Genomic DNA, 19,439 nt, shown 5'->3' on the forward strand with positions numbered 1-19,439 from the left:
TCATATAATTTGTCTAATGAAACACGTTTTTTCGTGATCTGCAAAATTATCCACATTCCACGTCGGAGAACAAATGAACGCTCGAGAAGAGCTATTCTTGCAGAGCAAGGTAGAAGGAAAAAAGCCATGCAAGATCGGCAATAACCTTGTTCTAGTAAAGTAATGCCGAAAGAAAAACCTCTCAACGATATTAACTCGTTCGTCCCAATTGCTGCTGAGTCGCTCTATATAAGAATATGCACGGATTTCGAAGTAGTCGATTTGTTATTTAAAGTGGGAACGTATCTCGTTCGATATATTCGCGATAAGATAAGATATATTGGAATACTTATTTGCAATGCAATATTTTTCGAGTTGATTCAATTTTTGTCTCGAATGCCAGGGCATTCGATAATTTTTGCGAAATCGGTCCTTGCGTCTTTGATCAACGATCATTACAAATAAAACATTCCAGTGAATTTTTATGTTCAATCCTTTTTAAAGAAAACGCATGAAAACGAAAAGCAGCCGTGTTTATCGAATAAAATACAACTTTATAGGATATAGTGTTTTAAAATGACAACTCTTCAGACCGATGACTTGGATCAAATTCTACAAGACCAATTTACAAATGAATTTCGCAATGGGTATATGAAAGTGCGCGGTTTTTGTTTACCAACGAGATACGAAGTTTTCGCAGACGTAATTGAAAACTTCGAAGTCAAGGATGACGATATTTGGGTTTGCAGTTTTCCAAAGACTGGTACATCTTAGTCAATCTTATTAAGTCATAAGATGGTATCGAAGGTCACATTTTAATTTGTACGACATAACTATAGGGACAACATGGACTCAGGAAATGATCTGGAACATCGCAAACAATTTAGACTATGAAGGAGCCAAAGTTCACTTATCCGAAAGGTTCCCCTTTTTTGAGTAAGTTAACGAGGCAAAGTGATCGATGTCTTTCATAAATATTAAAAATAACAGAAATTACGTGTTCTATTAGGTACTCCATACTTTTTGATTATTCGCCTTACGCAAAAGTTCATCCAGAAGTGGAGTTACCTCTGTCAACTGTGGATAGCCTGGAGTATACAAAAAATAAAGCTTCTCCAAGATTCATCAAAACTCATTTACCTTTTGATTTACTTCCACGTCAGATTCGGACAGGCGAGAAAAAGCCGAAGATTATTTACGTGGCGAGAAATCCAAAAGATACCTGCATCTCTTATTTTCATCATTGTCAAATAATAGAAGGCTATCGTGGCAATTTTCCCGACTTCTGCCGCCTTTTCCTGGCAGATAAACGTACGTGCATGTTCTAGCAATTCTGTGCTACCAAAATTTACATTTTATTCGATCGTGAAATTAGATACGTATTTTTGCTCCTTGTATAAATTATATAATGACTTCATCATAGAATTGTTATCTTTATAGTGAGTTATAGTTCATATTGGGACCACGTTCTCGATTTCTGGAAGAGGCAGACCACTCTCAATATGTTATTTTTGAAATACGAATATATGATAGCTGTAAGTAAACTTAAACAGTTGCAGTTGCTTCCAAGGTACGAATATCTTTTTTGTAAAATTTAGGACTTGCCTGGTGCGATAAGGAAGTCAGCTGCGTTCCTTGATAGAACTTTGACTGATGCTCAAGTAAAAGTATTGGAGGAACATTTGAAGTTTGCCAGTATGAAGAAAAATCCAGCCGTGAATCACGAGGATGTGGTTCGAAGGAACAAGGAGCGGAAAAAAATCACCATTGACGGTTCGTTTATCCGAAGTGGTAAAGTCGGCGAGTGGAAGGAGAGATTGCCCGACAACGTGGTCCAAGAATTTGACAGATTAACAAAAGAAAGATTTTCTCCGTACCATCTCAGTTTCTGAACGACGTTGTACGTACATTTATAAATTTTTAAAAATTGAAAAACTGGAAAATTTAAAAAAATGGAAAAAGCTTTGTAATACGAGGGAAAACAATGTTATAATAAAAATATCAATCAATGCTATAATATCTTTTTGGTTCGAGGCATCGAAGAATATTCGGCATACTGGTTCTACAAAGTTGTCCAATTGTGGCCTTGGTTGAAGGTGTAACAACGCTCATATCGCTTCCTCTTTCGATTAATATAATCGCTGCGTCCCTTTTTCTCCATAAAATTGCTATTTGAAGGGCGATGAAACCCATATTGTCCCGTATATTGACGTCAGCCCCGTGGTCCAATAAAATCGAGAGAATGTCCACGTTCGAACCGTATACTGGACAAATGATTCTTAATAAATATTTAGTAGACTACGATTTTTACGTACTTGTTTGAAATTCAACGACACAAAAAATCATAAAATGTCTATAACATAGAAATACATATAAAATATCGAAAGTAAGATAATTCTTGCAATTTCATTATAATCTTTAATAGAATAAAAGAACGTTTATTTGAATTCTATTTTGTCAGTTGTGCTGATAAAAATTGACAGTCTAAATTAATCTTAATCAGTCTTTATTTTGATTTCTTTCACCTGAGATCATAAGCGGCGTTCTTCCCTGTACGTCTTTTTGATTTATTGAAACGCCGTAATCTAAAAGAAATATTACGTTCTTCGATCGTTCTGCTACAATCGCATACTGAAGACAAGTCCAACCTCTTCTACAAGTGTACATTTATTAGAAATAAAAGCACAGATGTTTATATTAATTATACGACCTACATATCCACTTTTCCAGGATCTGCCCCCTTTTTCAAAAGAATCTGTAATATTTCTGGGTTTCTGGAAACGTAAGAGGCGTACATAAGGGCAGTCCTAGCCCAAGGTTGAGTAGTAGTATTGTCCAGATCGGTTGAATTTTTCTCTAACAAAAACGATAAGATCTGCGCATCACCGCGATCGATAGCTGACGTGATAGGCGTTTTTAAATTTGGCGTAGGATAATGTAGATCTATCGATAGACTACAATTATAGCAACGGTTATTAACGACAGATATAATTGATCAAGAGATATACGTACATTCGTTTACTCACATTTTCGTTAAAAAATCTTTGATCTTTCTTACTGTAGCGAATCTGAGAAGCCATATGAATTGCTCCTCGACCGAATCTATGAATTATAAGATGTTATTTCAAGGAATTAAGAATCATATCGGTATAATATCTTACCATTTATCTGGCGATTAAATTCTGTATTCAACATTATCGAGATAACGAAGTGCTTGAGCTTTGTAAACATACTGCTAAGAGTTATTTACTTCGTATTGCGCCGGCTCTAAATCGATCAAACATCATGTATGCATACATGTATGCACATGCTAACGTTGAATTTAAACACGAAATACACGCCTTACAAATATTTGTCTTTCTAATCCATTAAAAAGATAACGTCAATGAGCTAACATTTCATTCGCAATTCTTTTTTACTTAATTTACATTAACGAATTCCGAGTGAGAAGGAACTTTAAAGATTTGTATAATATCTTTTCTTTAATTATTTAATTTTATTATAGAATTTTACGAACGAATTTTGTAGAATCTGAAGTACAATGCATACTTCTCAATATTATTGTATCGTAATACTGTAATAATATTGTAATAATCTTCCTTTAATTATATAGAGACGTTATATGACTTGGAATACGTAAATGGCATTTCCGTTTCAGTAAAAATCAACATTAATTGTGTTAAACAAATCCGAACTTTGATGTTAATAAGAATAACAAAGAAAGAAATAATAATATTATAATCCTGAGCTCGCAAACGTGCATTTAGAAATAAATAAGTAACCTCGGCATAGCGCGCTACAGCGGATGCTGTTTAGCCATTCAACTGACAACTTTATTTTTCCTCTCTGACTTGCATTCCATTTTAGAGTACCGGAAAGGCAGGAGTCCAACGACACTGTCCCTCCAATTCGACAGGTTGAGAGAACCCGTGAGTCGTAGACATCGAAACGCGTTCGAGGCACCTCCAGTACACGCACACTTTCTCTTCGAGACAGGAACACGTGCCAAGGTGGCTGGAGAGCGGTATAGTAAGCCGTTCGAACACTCAAAGTCTACTTTCTAAAGACGGTGGCCAGAACAAGTCGGAACCGCGTCCATTGCAGTGACTGCGTGCCCTGTCGTTCTCTTCTAGAGGCTTCGTCGCCTGGCTTGCGATCGAGCTTTCGTTTTTCCATGAATCTTAGTGGCGACAGAACTAAAATCGAATCGTTCAGGAACAAGACCTGAGACATTTCCAGCAATCCGAGGAAGATGAAGTGATGGCAGATGTTACGAGGAGGTGGATAGCGCCTGTTCTTGTCACAGTTTTAACATGTGTACTGTTTCCTGTCTGTGGTATGTTTCTCAAAATGTTCGATTATACGAGGCAATCGTATGTTCTGACAGTGAATCGATGGATAATAATTCGAGTAGTGAACACGGCGTCGAATGACGTTCCTTGACCGCGCGTTGAAATCTCCGCCTGTCAAACGTAGTTTGCGATGGTTTTAGGAAATTTTCCAGATATTCGAGTCAAATATGACAAGTATATCAGCTTCGATCAGTTGTTAATATCGATCGTTCAATCAGTCAAATAGCCATACGTCAAATGTAACAGCAATAGTTTTGTATTTTCTAGATATTTAATACACAGCTAAATATTTAATGTATCGGTGTAAGGAATATTTAACAAGTTAATGGCATCGAGCGTCCGTATTGCGTAAACACGATAATAATGAAAACAGTGATCTATATTGTAAAGTTTAATTTTCCTTACTTTCTCTCGTGACCGTGATTCGGAACAAAGAACTCCCAAGTGAGTAATCATTTTCTAACCACAGCGTGATTCACGATGAAACGAAATCAATAGGTCTCGACGAGTCAGATCACGAAGAATACAGAGGGAAATACCTTGGGAAGTTGAACGCGTATCATCATCAAGTAGCTGGTGACGTTTACGTCGTTGACGAGTACACGTTGTTGTTAACTTCCTTTAGTTACGATGGCAATGGAGCTGACACCTTTTTCTGGGCTGGTGCGTCGAATCGACCTGGTCCACAAGGCTTCATCGTACCGGATGAATGGGGCAAGTCAGTTTGTTTCGGTGTAACAAAAACCCTGAGAAGAAAGTACGTGAATTAAAGATATCTTCTTGTTCCAGAACGAATGTCCTCGATCGGTACTTGAATAAGGATTTCACTCTTACTTTACCGGATAATAAAAGAATAACGGATATAAAATGGTTCGCTGTGTACGATTTGAGCAGCCAGGTATATCGTATAACAGTAATTAAAATTGTTTCAACGTTAGTATATCATTGAAATAACCGTAAAAAAATATTTTTCTCAGAATACGTTTGGCGACGTGTACATTCCCGACGAATTCGATCCACCAGTACCGCAAAAGATTTCTCAATTAACAAAACGATCACACGGAGTATCTTCAGGGTCCATCGTGATTCTAGATTCGAAAACCATAAAAATACCAGAATTTACATACGATGGGCAGGGAACAGACACGTATTTTTGGGTTGGACTTGGTCCACAGCCTAACAGCAAAGGGACGAAAGTACCCGACGAGTATGGCTAGTAAGTAATTACTATAAATTTTCGAACGAATAGATTTTTCAATTTTGGCTAATTCTATTCTCAACAAGTAGATTTTCTCGGCTAATCTTGTTTTCTTGCGTTTCATCAGCCTGGAATCAATTCGCGCCTACAAGGAAGAAGATATAACGATTCAATTACCCGGAGATATGACAGTTTTCAATATCGATTGGTTAAGTATCTTCGACGTGAAAACTAAAACCAGCTACGGCTCTGTCATAGTTCCGGATGGATTAAACGTACCTCCTTCGTTAGTAAAAGTAATCAATTTTTCCAGTCTTCGATAGTTTATTGAAATGAAACTTTGCTTACTAGTAATCGATCTATCAAAGTACAGGTGATCAAGCACACGCAGACTTTACCGAATTGCATTCAACTTCACAAACGATTTCAAATCGGTTGGGAAATTTTTGGTCCACAGATCACTATCCAATTAGCAGGACAAGTTAGTAAGTATAGTTCTAACCATGTTTGGTTATCTTGTAGCAAACTTAATATTCAAACAAAAGTATCTGAAAAATGATTATTCGAATGACGTATCATCTTGTTTGATCAGATGTTGAATTAATTACGCGTTGGTATAATACGACGTTAATTAACCTTAGGTGAAGATGAATACATGGCTTTCGGTCTCTCTGGTTCCGAAACTTCTAGCCAAATGGAAGGCGCGGATGCTGTGATTGCTTATGTGGACGGTACTCGAGGCTACGCTGTGGATTATAACATCACAGCGAAAGCACCAGTACGTAAAAAACATTATCAACACTTATGATACATTACGAGACACGTGTTCATTTTAAACGCAAACTTTAACAAAGTTGCTTTGTAATAAAATCTTCAAAACATAGCATAACTTACGGTTAGTTTTCCTTATACTACACGCAGTTAATGGAAAATTATGTAAGTTCAGTTTGTAATTATTACACCTATTTATGCCTAATTTCAATATTCTATACTATCCATGAGCAAGTGTCTCGAATGACTTGTAGAATGTGGTATATGATAAATAAAAGTAAAGCAAAAAGAACAATCGTTTTCCTATTTCACCAACAGTGTGGAAAAGTTCTCGGCCAATACAGGGGAGTTTGCAGGGATGAACTATTCGGGGGTTTAGATAATAACCAAATGTATACCGCTGTTAGAGAAGATGGAATTAGTATCGTTACATATAGACGTACTCTCAACTCATGTAAGTTAGCGCATAAAGTGAAAGAGAAGTGTCGAAGTGGAGAATTATATGGGACACTTTATATCGTAGCTGACCCAGGAGATAAAGAGTATCCAACGAATAGACCAGTTTACGTGATATGGGCTTTGGGAAGATTGGATGAAAATAAAGAGCCGACTTTCCACGATGTATATCCTAAGAGCGATCTGAAGTTAGAACTAGTTCCTGAAGAACCGGAGAACACGTGCATGGATTTTACGGAAACCAATGAGAAACTAATGTAAGTAACACGCTGATGATTAATATTTATACAGATGCTACTAATTGGAAACATTATTTTGCCAGAGAACCTTGGGAGAAGACAGAGATATTTGATAGAAGTATTCGGTCGTTTAGAGCTACTATTGGCCCGTCTGGGGGCAAAAAGGGCTATCAAGGAATTACAGGTTTGGTTTAGAGTTCGAGATATTTCGAATATTCTGATTGTATTTATTAATGGAGAATGCGAATATTTCTTCATTTATGGGATACTTAAAGATGTAGTAAATTTGTAGAATTCATATTTAGGTAGCATAATACTTGTTATGATAATACTTGTTATAATAATACTTGTTATAATAATACTTGTTATTTAACGAACGAAATAGATGTTTGCATGGGTTCTTCATCTTTAACTGCGTTCATATAGAAAAGGAAAAGAATTTACATAAATATCCATAGTTCGTTTGTTAATGTTTAATATCAAACGATATATTAGTTTGTTCAATTCGTAGGACAAACGTCTACAGGTTTGGCATGGTACATCGAGGGTCAGTTGGTACCCAAATTATATCTGCGTCGGGGATTGACGTACAATTTCCGTGTTCACGGCGGAAATAATCCTCACAGTCCTAATTTGTACCACCCATTGATTATAACTAATGAACCACACGGTGGATATGATAAACTCAGTGATGCGGCGCAAAGTAAAATCAGAGTTTTGGCTGGTGTTGAGTTCACCAGAAGAGGACAACCGAGACCAACCGCAGGTTCGTAATAAAACATTTGTACACCTGGTCCTGTTTTTACACGATCAATTGATTCTCTAAAAAAAGAAAGAAACACGCGATAAAAAGGATAGTAGAGATTGCAAGAGTGAGAACTTAGAAGAAATTTTTATTTAATTTTATTTAATACATTATTTTCGAGCAAATCCTGTAGAAATCTTCGATTGAATTTTTATTTAATTTTTAGTCATATTTGAACGTATTTCTTATTTTATAAACTTACAAAGACAATAAGCTTCGAGTGTAAAGTGCGAAATGAATATTTTCTAAGGAGGCGCTGTTTGAACCGCGTCAAATGAAATTATTATAAATTCATAAATTATAAAATTAAATCCGTGTAAAAACAGAACCGGCTGTATTCGAAATTATTTCGAAAAGAGATACGTAATGCCGGAACAACTTATTTCTCTTAGTTGGGCCACTTTGCTTAAGCAAACACGGTGCCCGAGACAGAAGACTAGATGATGATTTTATGACGTTTAAACAATTTAATAGAACATTAGTGAGTACGTGTGAACCAGGTAAGAAAATATGAAGTTTCTAGTTCTTTTTTTTCCTACAAATAAATGTTTCCTCATTCGCTGTCATTTCTTGTAGGTGAAGGTGGAGTGCTAGAAATTACACCGAACTCTACCTGGCCAGATATCGTTTATTACAATTCATTTACCCATGCAAATATGGGCTGGAAGATATACATACTGGATGCTTATTCGAAAAGCATCGCTGTTACTCAACGATTATCGTTACTTGCAGGACTAACGGCTGTGTTTTTTCGTTTGTTATAAATATAGATATAGGTTACTAAGATTAGTCGTACCTTTCTATTATACAAGCGTAAATTGACTGATTTTAGTAAATAGAACGAAGAATTTCATCTTTCATCACACGTGCAGGCGGAATGTTTCGTTCCTAAGCTAGAAATGAATCAAAATCGCAGAGAGATCAATGCATTCGAATGTGCGAATTTATTATAATTTTTTTATTAATAAATACCATTTTAATCATACGACGAATTTCTAATTTTAATATTTAATGATAATATAAATATATTATATATGAATTAATATCTGCTTGTTAAGAAACAAATTCTTAAAAAATATAATCTATTTTTAGTATTTTTAGAATATATATATACAGAGTAAAATACATATTTAGAATATATATGCATATATGCAATCTTCGCCTTCGCTTGCCTTTTAGTTTTGCGGTGACCTCCAGTTTACATTGTGCAAACATGTGCATAAACAACAGTGGTAATCCAACATTAAGGAGAACTATGTTTAAAATCGAACAAAGAAGCTATGGTGACTAAGTAACAAACTAAATATCCAAATCTACCCTTGCAATCTAAATATGTACTTTGCATTACCTTGTGTCCTCTTTGATTGTGCCTTTTTTTCTTACCTAGACGTAACAGCTCTTTTTATTAGCTCATTTCTATTTCTTTTCTCTGCTTCTTCCTTCTTTCCTCTAATTGTTTTGCCTATTCCAATCCTTATCCCTCATGTTCCAGCGACTCCTCCATACTTTCTACCCACCTTGCCATCCCTTCAGCGTCTGCAGCTCTTTTTCACATAGCTCGCGTCACCTCTTACTTCTTTCTTTGCAGTATCTATTCTTTTTTTCCTTGTTTCCGGATCTCAATCTATTTTCCTCCTTTCCTCATTCCTCTTTGTGTAACCTGGTCAATCTAGCACTATTATTTTTCAATGTCTCTGAACGTATTTAGATTCTCAGATCTTATTTGCTCTCTCTTATTGCATCTATCTGTTACTTCCCAAACCTTCCACATCTCTTTTCCTTCGCTTTCAAACCTTTCTACCTCTTTCTCCGAGTACCCACACCTTGTAAAATATTCTTGCTTTCCTTTTCCCCATCTCATCCATCGGCATCTATCTTCCTCTTTTTTTCCTTCCTGCCAACATTCCTTTACCAACATATTGTACTCTTCCTCATTGATTCCTTCGTATTCGTTGTAGATATAAGTGTATCTAGATAATGGAATAAATAAAATCAGAAAAGTTTTATGAAGGTTCGTTAGCCAGTAGAAAGAGCCATAGAATAACAATAGCAGTTCGCTCCTGAACATTGGCGAGTGATAATCGATTCAAGCCAAAAGCTGCAGCCGCAGCAATCGATCACGTGCATGTTTTCCTTATATCTACATAAATCGTCTATAAGAGTTCAGGAAACACAATTCGTAAGATCGTTTATTGTTTATCTACAACATGCGTCGAATAAAAGGAGAGATAGCGAATAAGGAAGATAGTGGGATTGAGAGTCATAACAGTTACAAAAGATTAAAAGCGATAAGACAACACTAATGCGACGAAAAAAGAATTCCTATATTCTTTGAGATTTAAGTACATCACTTAACACATACGAGTATTGGTACATTTAGTTGGAAAGCGTAAACTTTCTCCAGAGAGAAATCTGTTACGAGAAAGTTAATAAATCGAAATTACCTTCGAATTACATTTTTCTAGCATTCTATATTTTTATGAAAATAAAGTGGTTTTAAATAAAACAAAATTTGTATCAGTTCGTAATATACAAACTTAACAGAACAGGAGACGCAGTTTCTTTCTAAAATGATTGCACAATATTATCCAACGACTGAACAACCAACCGAGCAGCATATTTAATTTTCATCGATTTATCTATGATAATTACCTATTATCGCAGAATATTATAGGCATCATTACCATATATTAAATGGAAATGCCCAAGAATCGAAAGTTGTTTCCGTTAAAAAAAGAGAAAACTGGTTTGTCAGTGGGCCGAGAAGGTACCAATAAGTCCGTGAACCTCATTTCATTTCAGGCTGCAGGACGACTAACATCCCTGTTCGTGTGTCAGTGTTCGAATTCTTTCTAACGAAATCGTATACCAAGTAAGTTGTTCAATTTACATGGACTTGGGCGAAAGATTGCATGATCTTGTCGTTACATCTAGTATAATCTTTGCAGTGGACAAAAAATTTCTTAATTTCACTACGATCGAAGGAGATGTAGGACGAAGATTGGATAAGATGTTTGGCGTGAAGCCCAGTTTCCTAAGAGTAGAACCAGGCCATTGTTTATTACCACCCCAATTCGTTTTTCATGGGGCGAATATCAGGGATATGGAGATCTACGACGATGATGTGTGGATGGTTTCATATCCGAGAACTGGTAAAATTCGTTCAAATCTATATTTTATGTTTTATATTTATACAGTGTGTCCTAGGTTTTAACGATGAAGCTTTGCCAGTATATTATAATTAGAGGGAATAAATGTTACATAAACATAGGTCGTTTAAAACTTTATCAAAAACTTATGACAAAAGTACGAATTACAAAGGGAACAGTAACGAACTTGCGAACAGATGAGCAATATTCATCTTTGGCCTATTTATACGAGCTGTGTTTGCTATCTCAGATTGTTAAAAGGAACACAATATTCTTGTAGCGCTCTCAGAATTAACAAACACTCCAGAATTAACAAAATATTCATCATTCTTGATAACACAAGATCGACAGCGGTCGAAAGTAGAATTTCTTACTCTATAAAGTTCACCTTTATTTTGCCTGATTTCTGTAAACGCATCATTAATTTTCTTTATCGATTGATCACGTGAAACCGTATTTGGTATCTTTGTCATAATTTTTTAATAAATCTCTAAACGACATATGCTTTTATAATATCTTTTTCTCTTTTTAATCTATAAAATATGTATAGTGGCAAAATTTAGCCGCTAAAATCTGGGGCATCCTGTATAATGACATGAATATCTATCAATTTTTTAATTCATTGCAGGTAGTCATTGGGCACAGGAAATGGTATGGTGTATCGCAAATAACTTCGATTACAAAAGTGCTGAAACTCTGTTTCTTTTACGTAACCCATTGCTCGAGTACGTTTTATTAAAAAAAAAAAAAAAAAAAAGGAAACAATTTTCATGAAGAGTTTCCGTGGATCATGCAAATGAATCTTATTTGTTTAGAGCTTCGTCATTGATGGTCACAGGGGACTCTGTGGAATGGTTTTCGAAGATGGGTGATTCGGTAAAATACGTTATGAAGATGCAACGACCCAGATACGTTAAATCTCATCTCCCTTTCGATTTATTGCCACAGCAAATCCATCAAAAGAAACCGAAAGTACTCAAACGTTTTACGATATATAATACTATAGTGATATGTTATATAAAGAAGCGAAAATATATGATAAATATATAAGAAATAAATTACGTCGATATTGTGAATTGTTTCAGATCATCTACGTTGCTAGAAATCCAAAGGATACCTGCGTAAGCTTTTATCATTATTGTAGGAAATTTCATAATATAGTGGGGAGCTTCGAAGAATTTGCTGACTTGTTTTTAGATGACAATAGTATGTACCGTATATGCATATGTGTATATATATGTTTATATATTTGTTACTATAAAAATCTGTCTGTAATTATTATCTATTATTATTAGTATCATGATATTTATATAGCATATATGTTAATTAACAACTACTTTCAATTTAAGTACCATTGACTCCGTTTTGGAATCACGTTCTGAAATTCTGGGATATAAGAGATCAAGAGAATGTATTATTTTTAACGTATGAAGGAATGAAGAAGGTAATATAGTAATATATTTAAAATCAGACGACTGGTATTCATCCGAATTCATATTTTTGTAAATACAAGTAAAAAAAGTAAAATCTAGATATAAATTTGTTTCATCTATTAAATGTAATATCGACTTTGAGTATTTTTTATATGTATGCACATTATTTATATCCTATGTATTTGCGTGCCTTTAGATTTCTTATAAGCGCATAAAAATTCGCGATCTATTTATAATGTTAAAAGTAATATCTCAAACAATGATGTTTCAGGATCAAAAGGAAACGATTAGGAGGACAGCAGAATTTCTGGGGAAAACTGCGACAGAGGAACAAATCGCTGATCTTTGTGAGCACTTAAAGTTCACAAAGATGGCAGCTAATCCCGCCATAAATATGGAATTAATTGTTCCACAGAAGGACGTGCCAGAGAATGACAAATTTATAAGAAAGGGCAAAGTCGGTGATTGGAGAAACTATATGTCCGAAGGACTGTCTCAAAGATTCGATGAATGGACCGAAAAGCACTCGGGCGGAAGTGGCCTTGACTTCGACAAACAAACGGTTCTTTATGATGAGGATTGAAAATTATCTACTAAAGTGTGTATACTCTAAGTTTAGGTTGTACAAGAACCGATATTTGTGTAAAACAATTACATTCGTTTCAACTGTTATACTGTTATTTTTATGTTAATGTATATATGCTTATATAGTTACATAAATTTGTACGTATCGTTGTCGATAAAATATATTAGAAAAATAGCAAAATGTATGTGTATGTGTAAACAGAAGTTCAGTATAAATTAATGTTATTTACTCATTAATTACGCGAAGCTCAATACCATATATACACTTGTTGTACAACCGGTTTTCTAATAATGGACAGCAACTATAGTTTTTCATACCTAAATGGCTTTCTAACTTCGTGAGAAGAACGGATTTTCGAGGAAATGAAGTACTTGTATGTTTAATTTACCTGAACCTGGAATGTAACACACTATGGGAATCCTGTTCGAGACTCGCGCTCGAGTTCTCGTTTCGTCGATTCTCAGCGCACGACGTTGTATGTCAAAGCAAAGATGGCGTTGATTCGTGTTGTGTCAGGTGTTTAAAATTTCTTAAAATTATATCGAAGTGTGACATTGGACTGTAATCGTGACACTTCAGTCAGTTATTTAAATCGTTTTTAGTTTTGTGAAAGATCGTCAATTGGTAAAAACGTAAAGGCATCTGTCAAGAGTCACGTGTAATACTGCCCAATAGTCGTATTTTGCACTTAACCTTAACCTTTACTCGGTATTGTACGATCGTTTTCAAATCTCATAAAAATTATTTGGAAAAAGACGTTGATGGTGTATTTTTTATTAGAGGAGAAATCAAAACTTTTTATCAATCGTTTTTCTGAGGATGCTAATGACGATCATTTATATCGTATGATAAAAGAAAGGTTTAAAACGAATCTGTAAAGTTAAAGTTCGAATTATGTGCTTTTAAACTGTGTTTACGGAATATTAGATTTTTTTTGAGTTGCCAAAAATATTTAGTTGAATGTTGGTAAAATTTACACCTGGCTGAAATGCCCAGGATAAAAACCAAACAAGCAAGTAGCCTTTGGTTAAGGCAACGCGAATTGGGTGTACAATTCTCTTTGGGACATGCTGATCACTTTCATAAAACTCTTTACTCCTCTATACAACCGGTAACTTCTTGGGATCATGCGTTGTCTGCAGCTGCTGCTCATGGTGGAGTTTTTAATCTTGAATATTCCCCAGATGGGTAAGTACATACGTGCTTTTAGTTTTATGGAAAATATTATATACAATAATAATATAATACTTTTTCTTGTATGACAGCTCTCTTTTGTTGGCGGCATGCGAGAAGAAAAGTATTTTAATGTTTGATCCTCTGAGGAGAAGCTTGATCCATGCGATTGATAATGCTCATAACGATTGTGTTAATTGTGTTAGGTATGTGTAGATCTTATATTCTTAATTAATATAAATTAATTATTGTAACACTAAATATCTGATAAGAATAACTTTTTTTACAATAGGTTTTTGGACCAACGTATGTTTGCAACATGTTCAGACGATAGTACCGTAGCTCTTTGGGATGCTAGAAACTTAAAGAATAGAATAAGAACTCTTCAAGGTCATTCGAATTGGGTGAAGAATATAGAATATAGTCCCAAAGATAATTTACTACTAACCAGTGGTTTTGATGGTAGCATATATACTTGGGACATTAATAGTTTCACAGAAAATAGTATTCTTTATACGCGTGTGTTCCATACAAACGGACTGATGCGAACCAGACTTAGTCCAGATGCCAGTAAAATGTTAATAAGTACTACTTCTGGGTACCTCATCATTATACACAACCTTAAATTAAGCACTTTAACTCAGGACTTGGCAGGATTTAGAGTGCGTTTCATTTCTGGTGTTACATTTTCATATCTTACTTAACATATTTTATATACAAGTTAATTTTTATTTTAGCCAAATATGTATCGGTTAATGCAATCGTCTCAAACTACGATACCAAACGTGGCAAGTTTCACGCATCTCTTTTCCCATTCTCGTACACATAACCGAGTAGAATTTTTAACCGATTTCCCTGTTGGCGATGATGCTGAGATAATATCGAGTTTGCAAGTGCACCCTCATGGATGGTGTGTTTTGTCTAGGAATGTCAGTAACGGAGAAAAATCTGAGGTTGATATTAACAAACTTACACAATCGACTTTGGTTACATATATATTTCTTACATTTCATTGATGATTGTATATTCCAGTGGACTTGTATTCATGACATACAAGAGCGTGATGTATCCAGCACAGCGGATCAGGCGAAAGAAGAAGAGGAGACAACACCGCAGTTTAGCGAAATGTCCGTAGGAGAGTTCAATAATTTTCAACCCCCTCGACCTTCTCGTTCGGGTATAACATCTTCCTTTTTAATAGAAAGTCCAAACAACCGCGTGAGAGTTGTTCATACTATGGCCGATACGAGACCGACCGCGGCTGGATTTTCAGATAACGCGCAATCAACTAGGTCCCCGAGAAATAATTGGCAGTCAGTGTCACGTAGAGTGTCACGGTCGCAATCGAGGAATTCGCGTATGGACAGAAATGCGACAAGAGCGAATTTCGGTTCGATCGAAGTTAGTTCCAGTTCAAGCTCGTCTGATTCTCGTGTAAACACGGATAGAGACGATAGACAGGGGGATAGGTACATATACGCCGCTGATATTTATGCGGCTGATGAGAGCATACTGGAAGAAGGTTCTGGCGATCAAGAAAGAGAATCAGGACAGGACTACAGGCCGAGACCAAATGTTCACCTTAACTACTTAAGACCACGCAATATAATCGACAATTTTCCTACCGGTAATATAGAGTTACATGTAAGTACGACTGACGTCTGGGAAGCACACGTAGCAATTAGGGAAGCTAGGCTTAGAAGGGAGAGGGATTGGCTTTCTAGATCGAGTAACAATACTGTCGTTATTATCGGTGATAGAATTAGGGTTCAGAATCGGAATAGGCTAGGCCAGCAAACAATGTACGCTATTCCGAGAAACCGCATGATCCATCAAAATACACCTAGATTAACGCATTACATAGAGGAACCTAACGTTGGTTCCGGTTATATAAAAGAATTATGTTTCTCTGCCGATGGCCGACTAATATGTTCACCGTTTGGTTACGGAGTACGTTTGCTAGGATTTTCTGAAAATTGTTCGGAATTATCTAACTGTGTTCCTCCCTACAACGAGTCTATACAGTTAAACGAAATAGCGATAAACACTAGTCACTCTGGCATTGTAGTCTGTACAAAATTTTCTCCAAGGCATTGTTTGCTTGTGTCAGGTTGTCTTAGTGGAAGAATCGTTTGGCATCAACCTGTAGTTTAGTAAAATTAATGTCAACTTTTCACTATAGTCTGTCTAGAGAACGTCTTGATGAGATATATTACTTGCCTATATTTTCTTCTTTTTATTTTTCACTTTTTGTTTTCTTTCTTTTTAATGAGGTGAATATCGGGAAATACGAAGATTTTTTTAAATATACAGTTTTTGATACATTTTATTTTTTAGCGTGTTTTATTCTAGATATGATCGAGGTTAGAAAACCCTTTGTTGACGAGAGGTATTGGCACGCGCAGTTGAGGAGATATACACGTTGAACATTTGCGTTATTCATTGTTCAGGCTTATATTTTCTTTAATATTTATCATCATCACTGTTACTATCACTAGAAATATTGAAACGTCTGAGCCGCTTTCTTGTTGAACGGAGTTCGTTTCCATTGTCTAAAGCACTGTCGTCGTCTTCTATCTTGTCAGGTTTAAAATAATATTCATCATTACTACTCTCACTATCGAACATGTCCTTTCTGGATCTTTTAGGCATTGTATATAAGATATTATAAAAAATATATAAAATATGAAAAAAACTAGCTGATTCGTGTGGTAATACCATTGAAAGACTGAAATTCGTTTTGACTCGATCATCATCCTACATCGCGAGTTTACGTTAATTTTCGTTCATCAAAAACATAGTACTATTTAGTCTACAATACCCATGCGTAAATACGCATAAGATTATCGCTCAGAAAAATAGATGTACGCCAGATATTTCAAAATAAGTGTCCGGAATTGTAAACAAATTCGGGCACAGCCATATGTCGACATGCGTCCGCAACGGTAAAAAGATTTGGGCGGTTATTTGCTGACACTCGTTCGCAAAGGGTTTTAAGCTAATTATTTGCACGGAGCGTTTTTACTCGAAACGCGATAAACGTGGTCAAATATGAGCTATTTTATATTGGAATTATCTCTCGCTAGTGATTTGACCCATTTGCATCATGGCCCTTATTTCAGAGGACTGATTCCTATTGTCGTACGCGGTTGGTTGTAGATAGAGTAAATGACATCCGAATTCTTCATGGATTTATCGAAAATTTATTGTTCAAAACTATTGATAGACAATGTTATTTCGCAAATATCGCATCGTGCATTCTTTATAACAGAGGAAAAAAGAAAAAATTATTTATTAAAAAAAATGATAAGAAATAAGAAATTAAATCATATTATTTCTCGTGGAATTCTTTAAAGTGGTCAATACAATAAACTGATGTAGGCGAGATGGTGACAAACGGGTCAAACGTGAACTCTCACATCTGAAAAATACTTGGCGACTGAAATAAAAAGCAGTCGCAGCGCGCGGATTAATCCGCGCTTGGATGCAAATGGGTTAAAAAGGAAACAGTCATGACGTTATTTTAAGTACCGTTCAATGAAATTAATTCATCTTGTATATTTAGAAAACTGATTACTGAAACATTATATTTTTACTAACAGACGTGTATTTCTATTGAAAAATTTTAATATCTCAATAAGTCCACGGCAGAGTACTTCTCGTTTTATATCGCCAGAGAGAACGTAGGAGCAAGAATGCAGAAAACATTCCATCAACTGATCTGTATATTACATACTTTCGTAGAATATTGGCGATTGCATTGCCATTTGCAACTGAATATACATTTTGCATTTGTATGTCTTGTTTGGCAATAATCGAAGGAATGATTGCGGTTTGCGATCAATTTCTGAGTCATTGGCAATAGTGATGTAGGATCTAAGGAGAGGAAAAGAGGTAATATGTACCATAGAATGAAATTATTATGCAAGAAAGTCAACCTCGCTAAAATACGTAAATACAACGCTGAATATGTAACGTTGACGTTACCGTTAGTATTAAATTATTTAGCCGCGTATTGCGTGGTTATTAATAAGTACTCGAAATTTTAACTAATCATGAGATGATTATTAAAATTGGTGTTGCTGTTTATCGAGAGAAACGAGGCCTTCTCGCGACTGTCGTCGAAACGAAAACCACGCCGTTAATCAACACAACTTTAATCCACGATGAACGACTCGATTAATTTTCGAGTTATGTAATGTAGAAAAACAAAGAAAAGAAACGGCGTTGCTCATAGCTTCAAAGCAAACGCGAATATGCGGATTGTACTAATGAACAAATATTTGTAATTTATTTGACCCATGTCTTTGACTATATATTCATATACGAAGTTCAAGCGTATTTAGATCGATTGTAGGATCGAAATGGATATCGCTTTTATCGTAAACTCTGTGTTCCATGGAACATCTTACGCTCGTATTGTTAAGTAGAAAAGAAATCGTGTAACATATGTAAATACATTGTCAACTTAGGTATATAATAACAATATAAATGTAATAACCAAATACGATATGGTTCATACTCGTAAGCGTCGTATTACTTTTAAGGTTAGAGCGAATCAAACTAATGTTTGGAGGAAGCAGTCTGTAAATGCTCGAAATCGTGAAGTTTGTCAATTTTGGTAAGTTAGATATATCTGTAGTAATATTCATGTTTTTACGAGGAAATTTTAATTTGTTTAAAAAAATTGGAATATATAGTATAAATTATAATATAAGTATAAATTGAAATATAATTCGACATAGAATCAAATGGATATATATATGAAATTAAGGGTGATATTAATTTTAACAAAACAATGTTGGAGATTATTCATTGGTTAGTTTTTTTTCGAGTTTTATGGAAATTATTTGTTGGTTAGTTTCTTTCGAGTTTTGCCCGCGAATTGTAAGATAAATAGGGCAAATTGTTTCGCGTGCCATTGATGGTTACTTAAACGTGGATTTTTGATGATATGCAGACTGTGAGTGCAAATGCAGGTTTGTAAACAATCTTCCCTTTAATTGGAAAAACGTGCGAATATCATTGTATTTTTGCTTATCACGTATTCACTTGACGATTATTTTCGAATAATCTGACTGATCGTGGCCTGCACGCTCTTTACACATATTATAACCATACGATCGTGTATAATTGTTAACGTGCTCATTGTTTTGTAAGATTTGTTTGTTTTCTTTTTCTATATAATAAAATGTTGCTTAATGTCCTTCGTCCATCTGGGTCGAGTCTCCTATCGTTAACAAAAAATCCCTGTGAATGTAGATACTAGTATTTCGATGAGAATATGTTTGTTAGTTA

The 19,439-nt window shown here is 35.2% G+C and overlaps 5 protein-coding genes across 8 annotated transcripts; 4 read left to right on the forward strand and 1 right to left on the reverse strand.

Moving 5' to 3' along the window:
- Nucleotides 1-210: 210 nt before the first annotated feature.
- LOC100647199 (luciferin sulfotransferase-like) lies at nucleotides 211-1,871 on the forward strand. Its single transcript, XM_003401061.4, has 5 exons — nucleotides 211-742; nucleotides 819-915; nucleotides 989-1,290; nucleotides 1,420-1,514; nucleotides 1,578-1,871. The coding sequence occupies exons 1-5, from the start codon at nucleotides 556-558 to the stop codon at nucleotides 1,869-1,871; spliced, it is 975 nt and encodes a 324-aa protein (XP_003401109.2). The 5' UTR covers nucleotides 211-555.
- A 78-nt stretch (nucleotides 1,872-1,949) lies between these two features.
- LOC100646725 (putative ankyrin repeat protein RF_0381) lies at nucleotides 1,950-13,492 on the reverse strand. 2 transcript variants are annotated; one of them, XR_007226596.1, is made up of 7 exons: nucleotides 13,357-13,492; nucleotides 9,184-9,770; nucleotides 6,166-8,693; nucleotides 4,871-5,077; nucleotides 2,694-4,442; nucleotides 2,505-2,564; nucleotides 2,210-2,243 (listed from the first exon to the last, which is right to left on the reverse strand). XR_007226596.1 is itself a non-coding variant. In XM_012316844.3 (5 exons), exons 1-5 carry the CDS (start codon nucleotides 3,208-3,210, stop codon nucleotides 1,981-1,983), a joined length of 777 nt encoding a protein of 258 aa, XP_012172234.2. In that variant the 5' UTR covers nucleotides 3,211-3,728; the 3' UTR covers nucleotides 1,950-1,980. The 2 variants fall into 2 exon arrangements, 1 of the variants encoding a protein (XP_012172234.2); XM_012316844.3 differs by lacking the exons at nucleotides 4,871-5,077; nucleotides 6,166-8,693; nucleotides 9,184-9,770; nucleotides 13,357-13,492 and having other exon boundaries at nucleotides 1,950-2,243; nucleotides 2,505-2,632; nucleotides 2,694-2,933; nucleotides 3,006-3,081; nucleotides 3,141-3,728.
- On the forward strand, nucleotides 4,186-8,564 carry LOC100644782 (protein Skeletor, isoforms B/C). The gene is made up of 13 exons (XM_003401040.4): nucleotides 4,186-4,315; nucleotides 4,830-5,049; nucleotides 5,121-5,229; nucleotides 5,309-5,547; nucleotides 5,657-5,825; nucleotides 5,903-6,014; nucleotides 6,171-6,307; nucleotides 6,619-6,754; nucleotides 6,824-7,013; nucleotides 7,079-7,179; nucleotides 7,507-7,761; nucleotides 8,193-8,300; nucleotides 8,377-8,564. Exons 1-13 carry the CDS (start codon nucleotides 4,240-4,242, stop codon nucleotides 8,562-8,564), a joined length of 2,040 nt encoding a protein of 679 aa, XP_003401088.1. The 5' UTR covers nucleotides 4,186-4,239.
- LOC100646485 (luciferin sulfotransferase) lies at nucleotides 10,544-13,054 on the forward strand. Its single transcript, XM_003401054.4, has 7 exons — nucleotides 10,544-10,672; nucleotides 10,749-10,952; nucleotides 11,578-11,674; nucleotides 11,765-11,921; nucleotides 12,035-12,155; nucleotides 12,299-12,393; nucleotides 12,654-13,054. Coding segments are annotated over exons 1-7 (987 nt in total). The 5' UTR covers nucleotides 10,544-10,671; the 3' UTR covers nucleotides 12,966-13,054.
- LOC100645811 (DDB1- and CUL4-associated factor 10) lies at nucleotides 13,464-19,354 on the forward strand. Of its 3 annotated transcripts, none has more exons than XM_012316847.3 (6): nucleotides 13,464-14,156; nucleotides 14,234-14,347; nucleotides 14,434-14,803; nucleotides 14,879-15,094; nucleotides 15,174-15,318; nucleotides 15,415-19,354. In XM_012316847.3, exons 1-6 carry the CDS (start codon nucleotides 13,957-13,959, stop codon nucleotides 16,293-16,295), a joined length of 1,926 nt encoding a protein of 641 aa, XP_012172237.1. In that variant the 5' UTR covers nucleotides 13,464-13,956; the 3' UTR covers nucleotides 16,296-19,354. The 3 variants fall into 3 exon arrangements, 2 of the variants coding, with proteins under 2 accessions (XP_012172237.1, XP_020722460.1); XR_007226595.1 differs by having other exon boundaries at nucleotides 13,465-14,156; nucleotides 15,174-18,613; nucleotides 18,689-19,354; XM_020866801.2 differs by having other exon boundaries at nucleotides 13,465-14,156; nucleotides 15,174-19,354.
- Nucleotides 19,355-19,439: the final 85 nt, after the last annotated feature.

The sequence above is a fragment of the Bombus terrestris genome, chromosome 15 (genome assembly GCF_910591885.1).
Source record: "Bombus terrestris chromosome 15, iyBomTerr1.2, whole genome shotgun sequence".
Taxonomy (NCBI): Eukaryota; Metazoa; Arthropoda; class Insecta; order Hymenoptera; family Apidae; genus Bombus; species Bombus terrestris.

Coding starts and splice junctions, on each gene's coding strand:
- LOC100644782 (XM_003401040.4), top strand. CDS start 4,240: ATGGCAGATGTTACGAGGAGGTGGATAGCGCCTGTTCTTGTCACAGTT. Junction 6,015..6,170: donor CCAATTAGCAGGACAAGTTA/GTAAGTATAGTT, acceptor AATTAACCTTAG/GTGAAGATGAATACATGGCT. Junction 7,180..7,506: donor GGGCTATCAAGGAATTACAG/GTTTGGTTTAGA, acceptor TTCAATTCGTAG/GACAAACGTCTACAGGTTTG.
- LOC100646485 (XM_003401054.4), top strand. Junction 10,953..11,577: donor GGTTTCATATCCGAGAACTG/GTAAAATTCGTT, acceptor AATTCATTGCAG/GTAGTCATTGGGCACAGGAA. Junction 11,922..12,034: donor TCCATCAAAAGAAACCGAAA/GTACTCAAACGT, acceptor GAATTGTTTCAG/ATCATCTACGTTGCTAGAAA.
- LOC100645811 (XM_020866801.2), top strand. CDS start 13,957: ATGCCCAGGATAAAAACCAAACAAGCAAGTAGCCTTTGGTTAAGGCAA. Junction 14,157..14,233: donor CTTGAATATTCCCCAGATGG/GTAAGTACATAC, acceptor CTTGTATGACAG/CTCTCTTTTGTTGGCGGCAT. Junction 14,348..14,433: donor GATTGTGTTAATTGTGTTAG/GTATGTGTAGAT, acceptor TTTTTACAATAG/GTTTTTGGACCAACGTATGT.
- LOC100647199 (XM_003401061.4), top strand. CDS start 556: ATGACAACTCTTCAGACCGATGACTTGGATCAAATTCTACAAGACCAA. Junction 1,291..1,419: donor CCTTTTCCTGGCAGATAAAC/GTACGTGCATGT, acceptor TTATCTTTATAG/TGAGTTATAGTTCATATTGG. Junction 1,515..1,577: donor AATACGAATATATGATAGCT/GTAAGTAAACTT, acceptor TGTAAAATTTAG/GACTTGCCTGGTGCGATAAG.
- LOC100646725 (XM_012316844.3), bottom strand. CDS start 3,210: ATGTTTACAAAGCTCAAGCACTTCGTTATCTCGATAATGTTGAATACA. Junction 3,082..3,140: donor ATTTAATCGCCAGATAAATG/GTAAGATATTAT, acceptor TATAATTCATAG/ATTCGGTCGAGGAGCAATTC. Junction 2,934..3,005: donor AAAGATTTTTTAACGAAAAT/GTGAGTAAACGA, acceptor CTATAATTGTAG/TCTATCGATAGATCTACATT.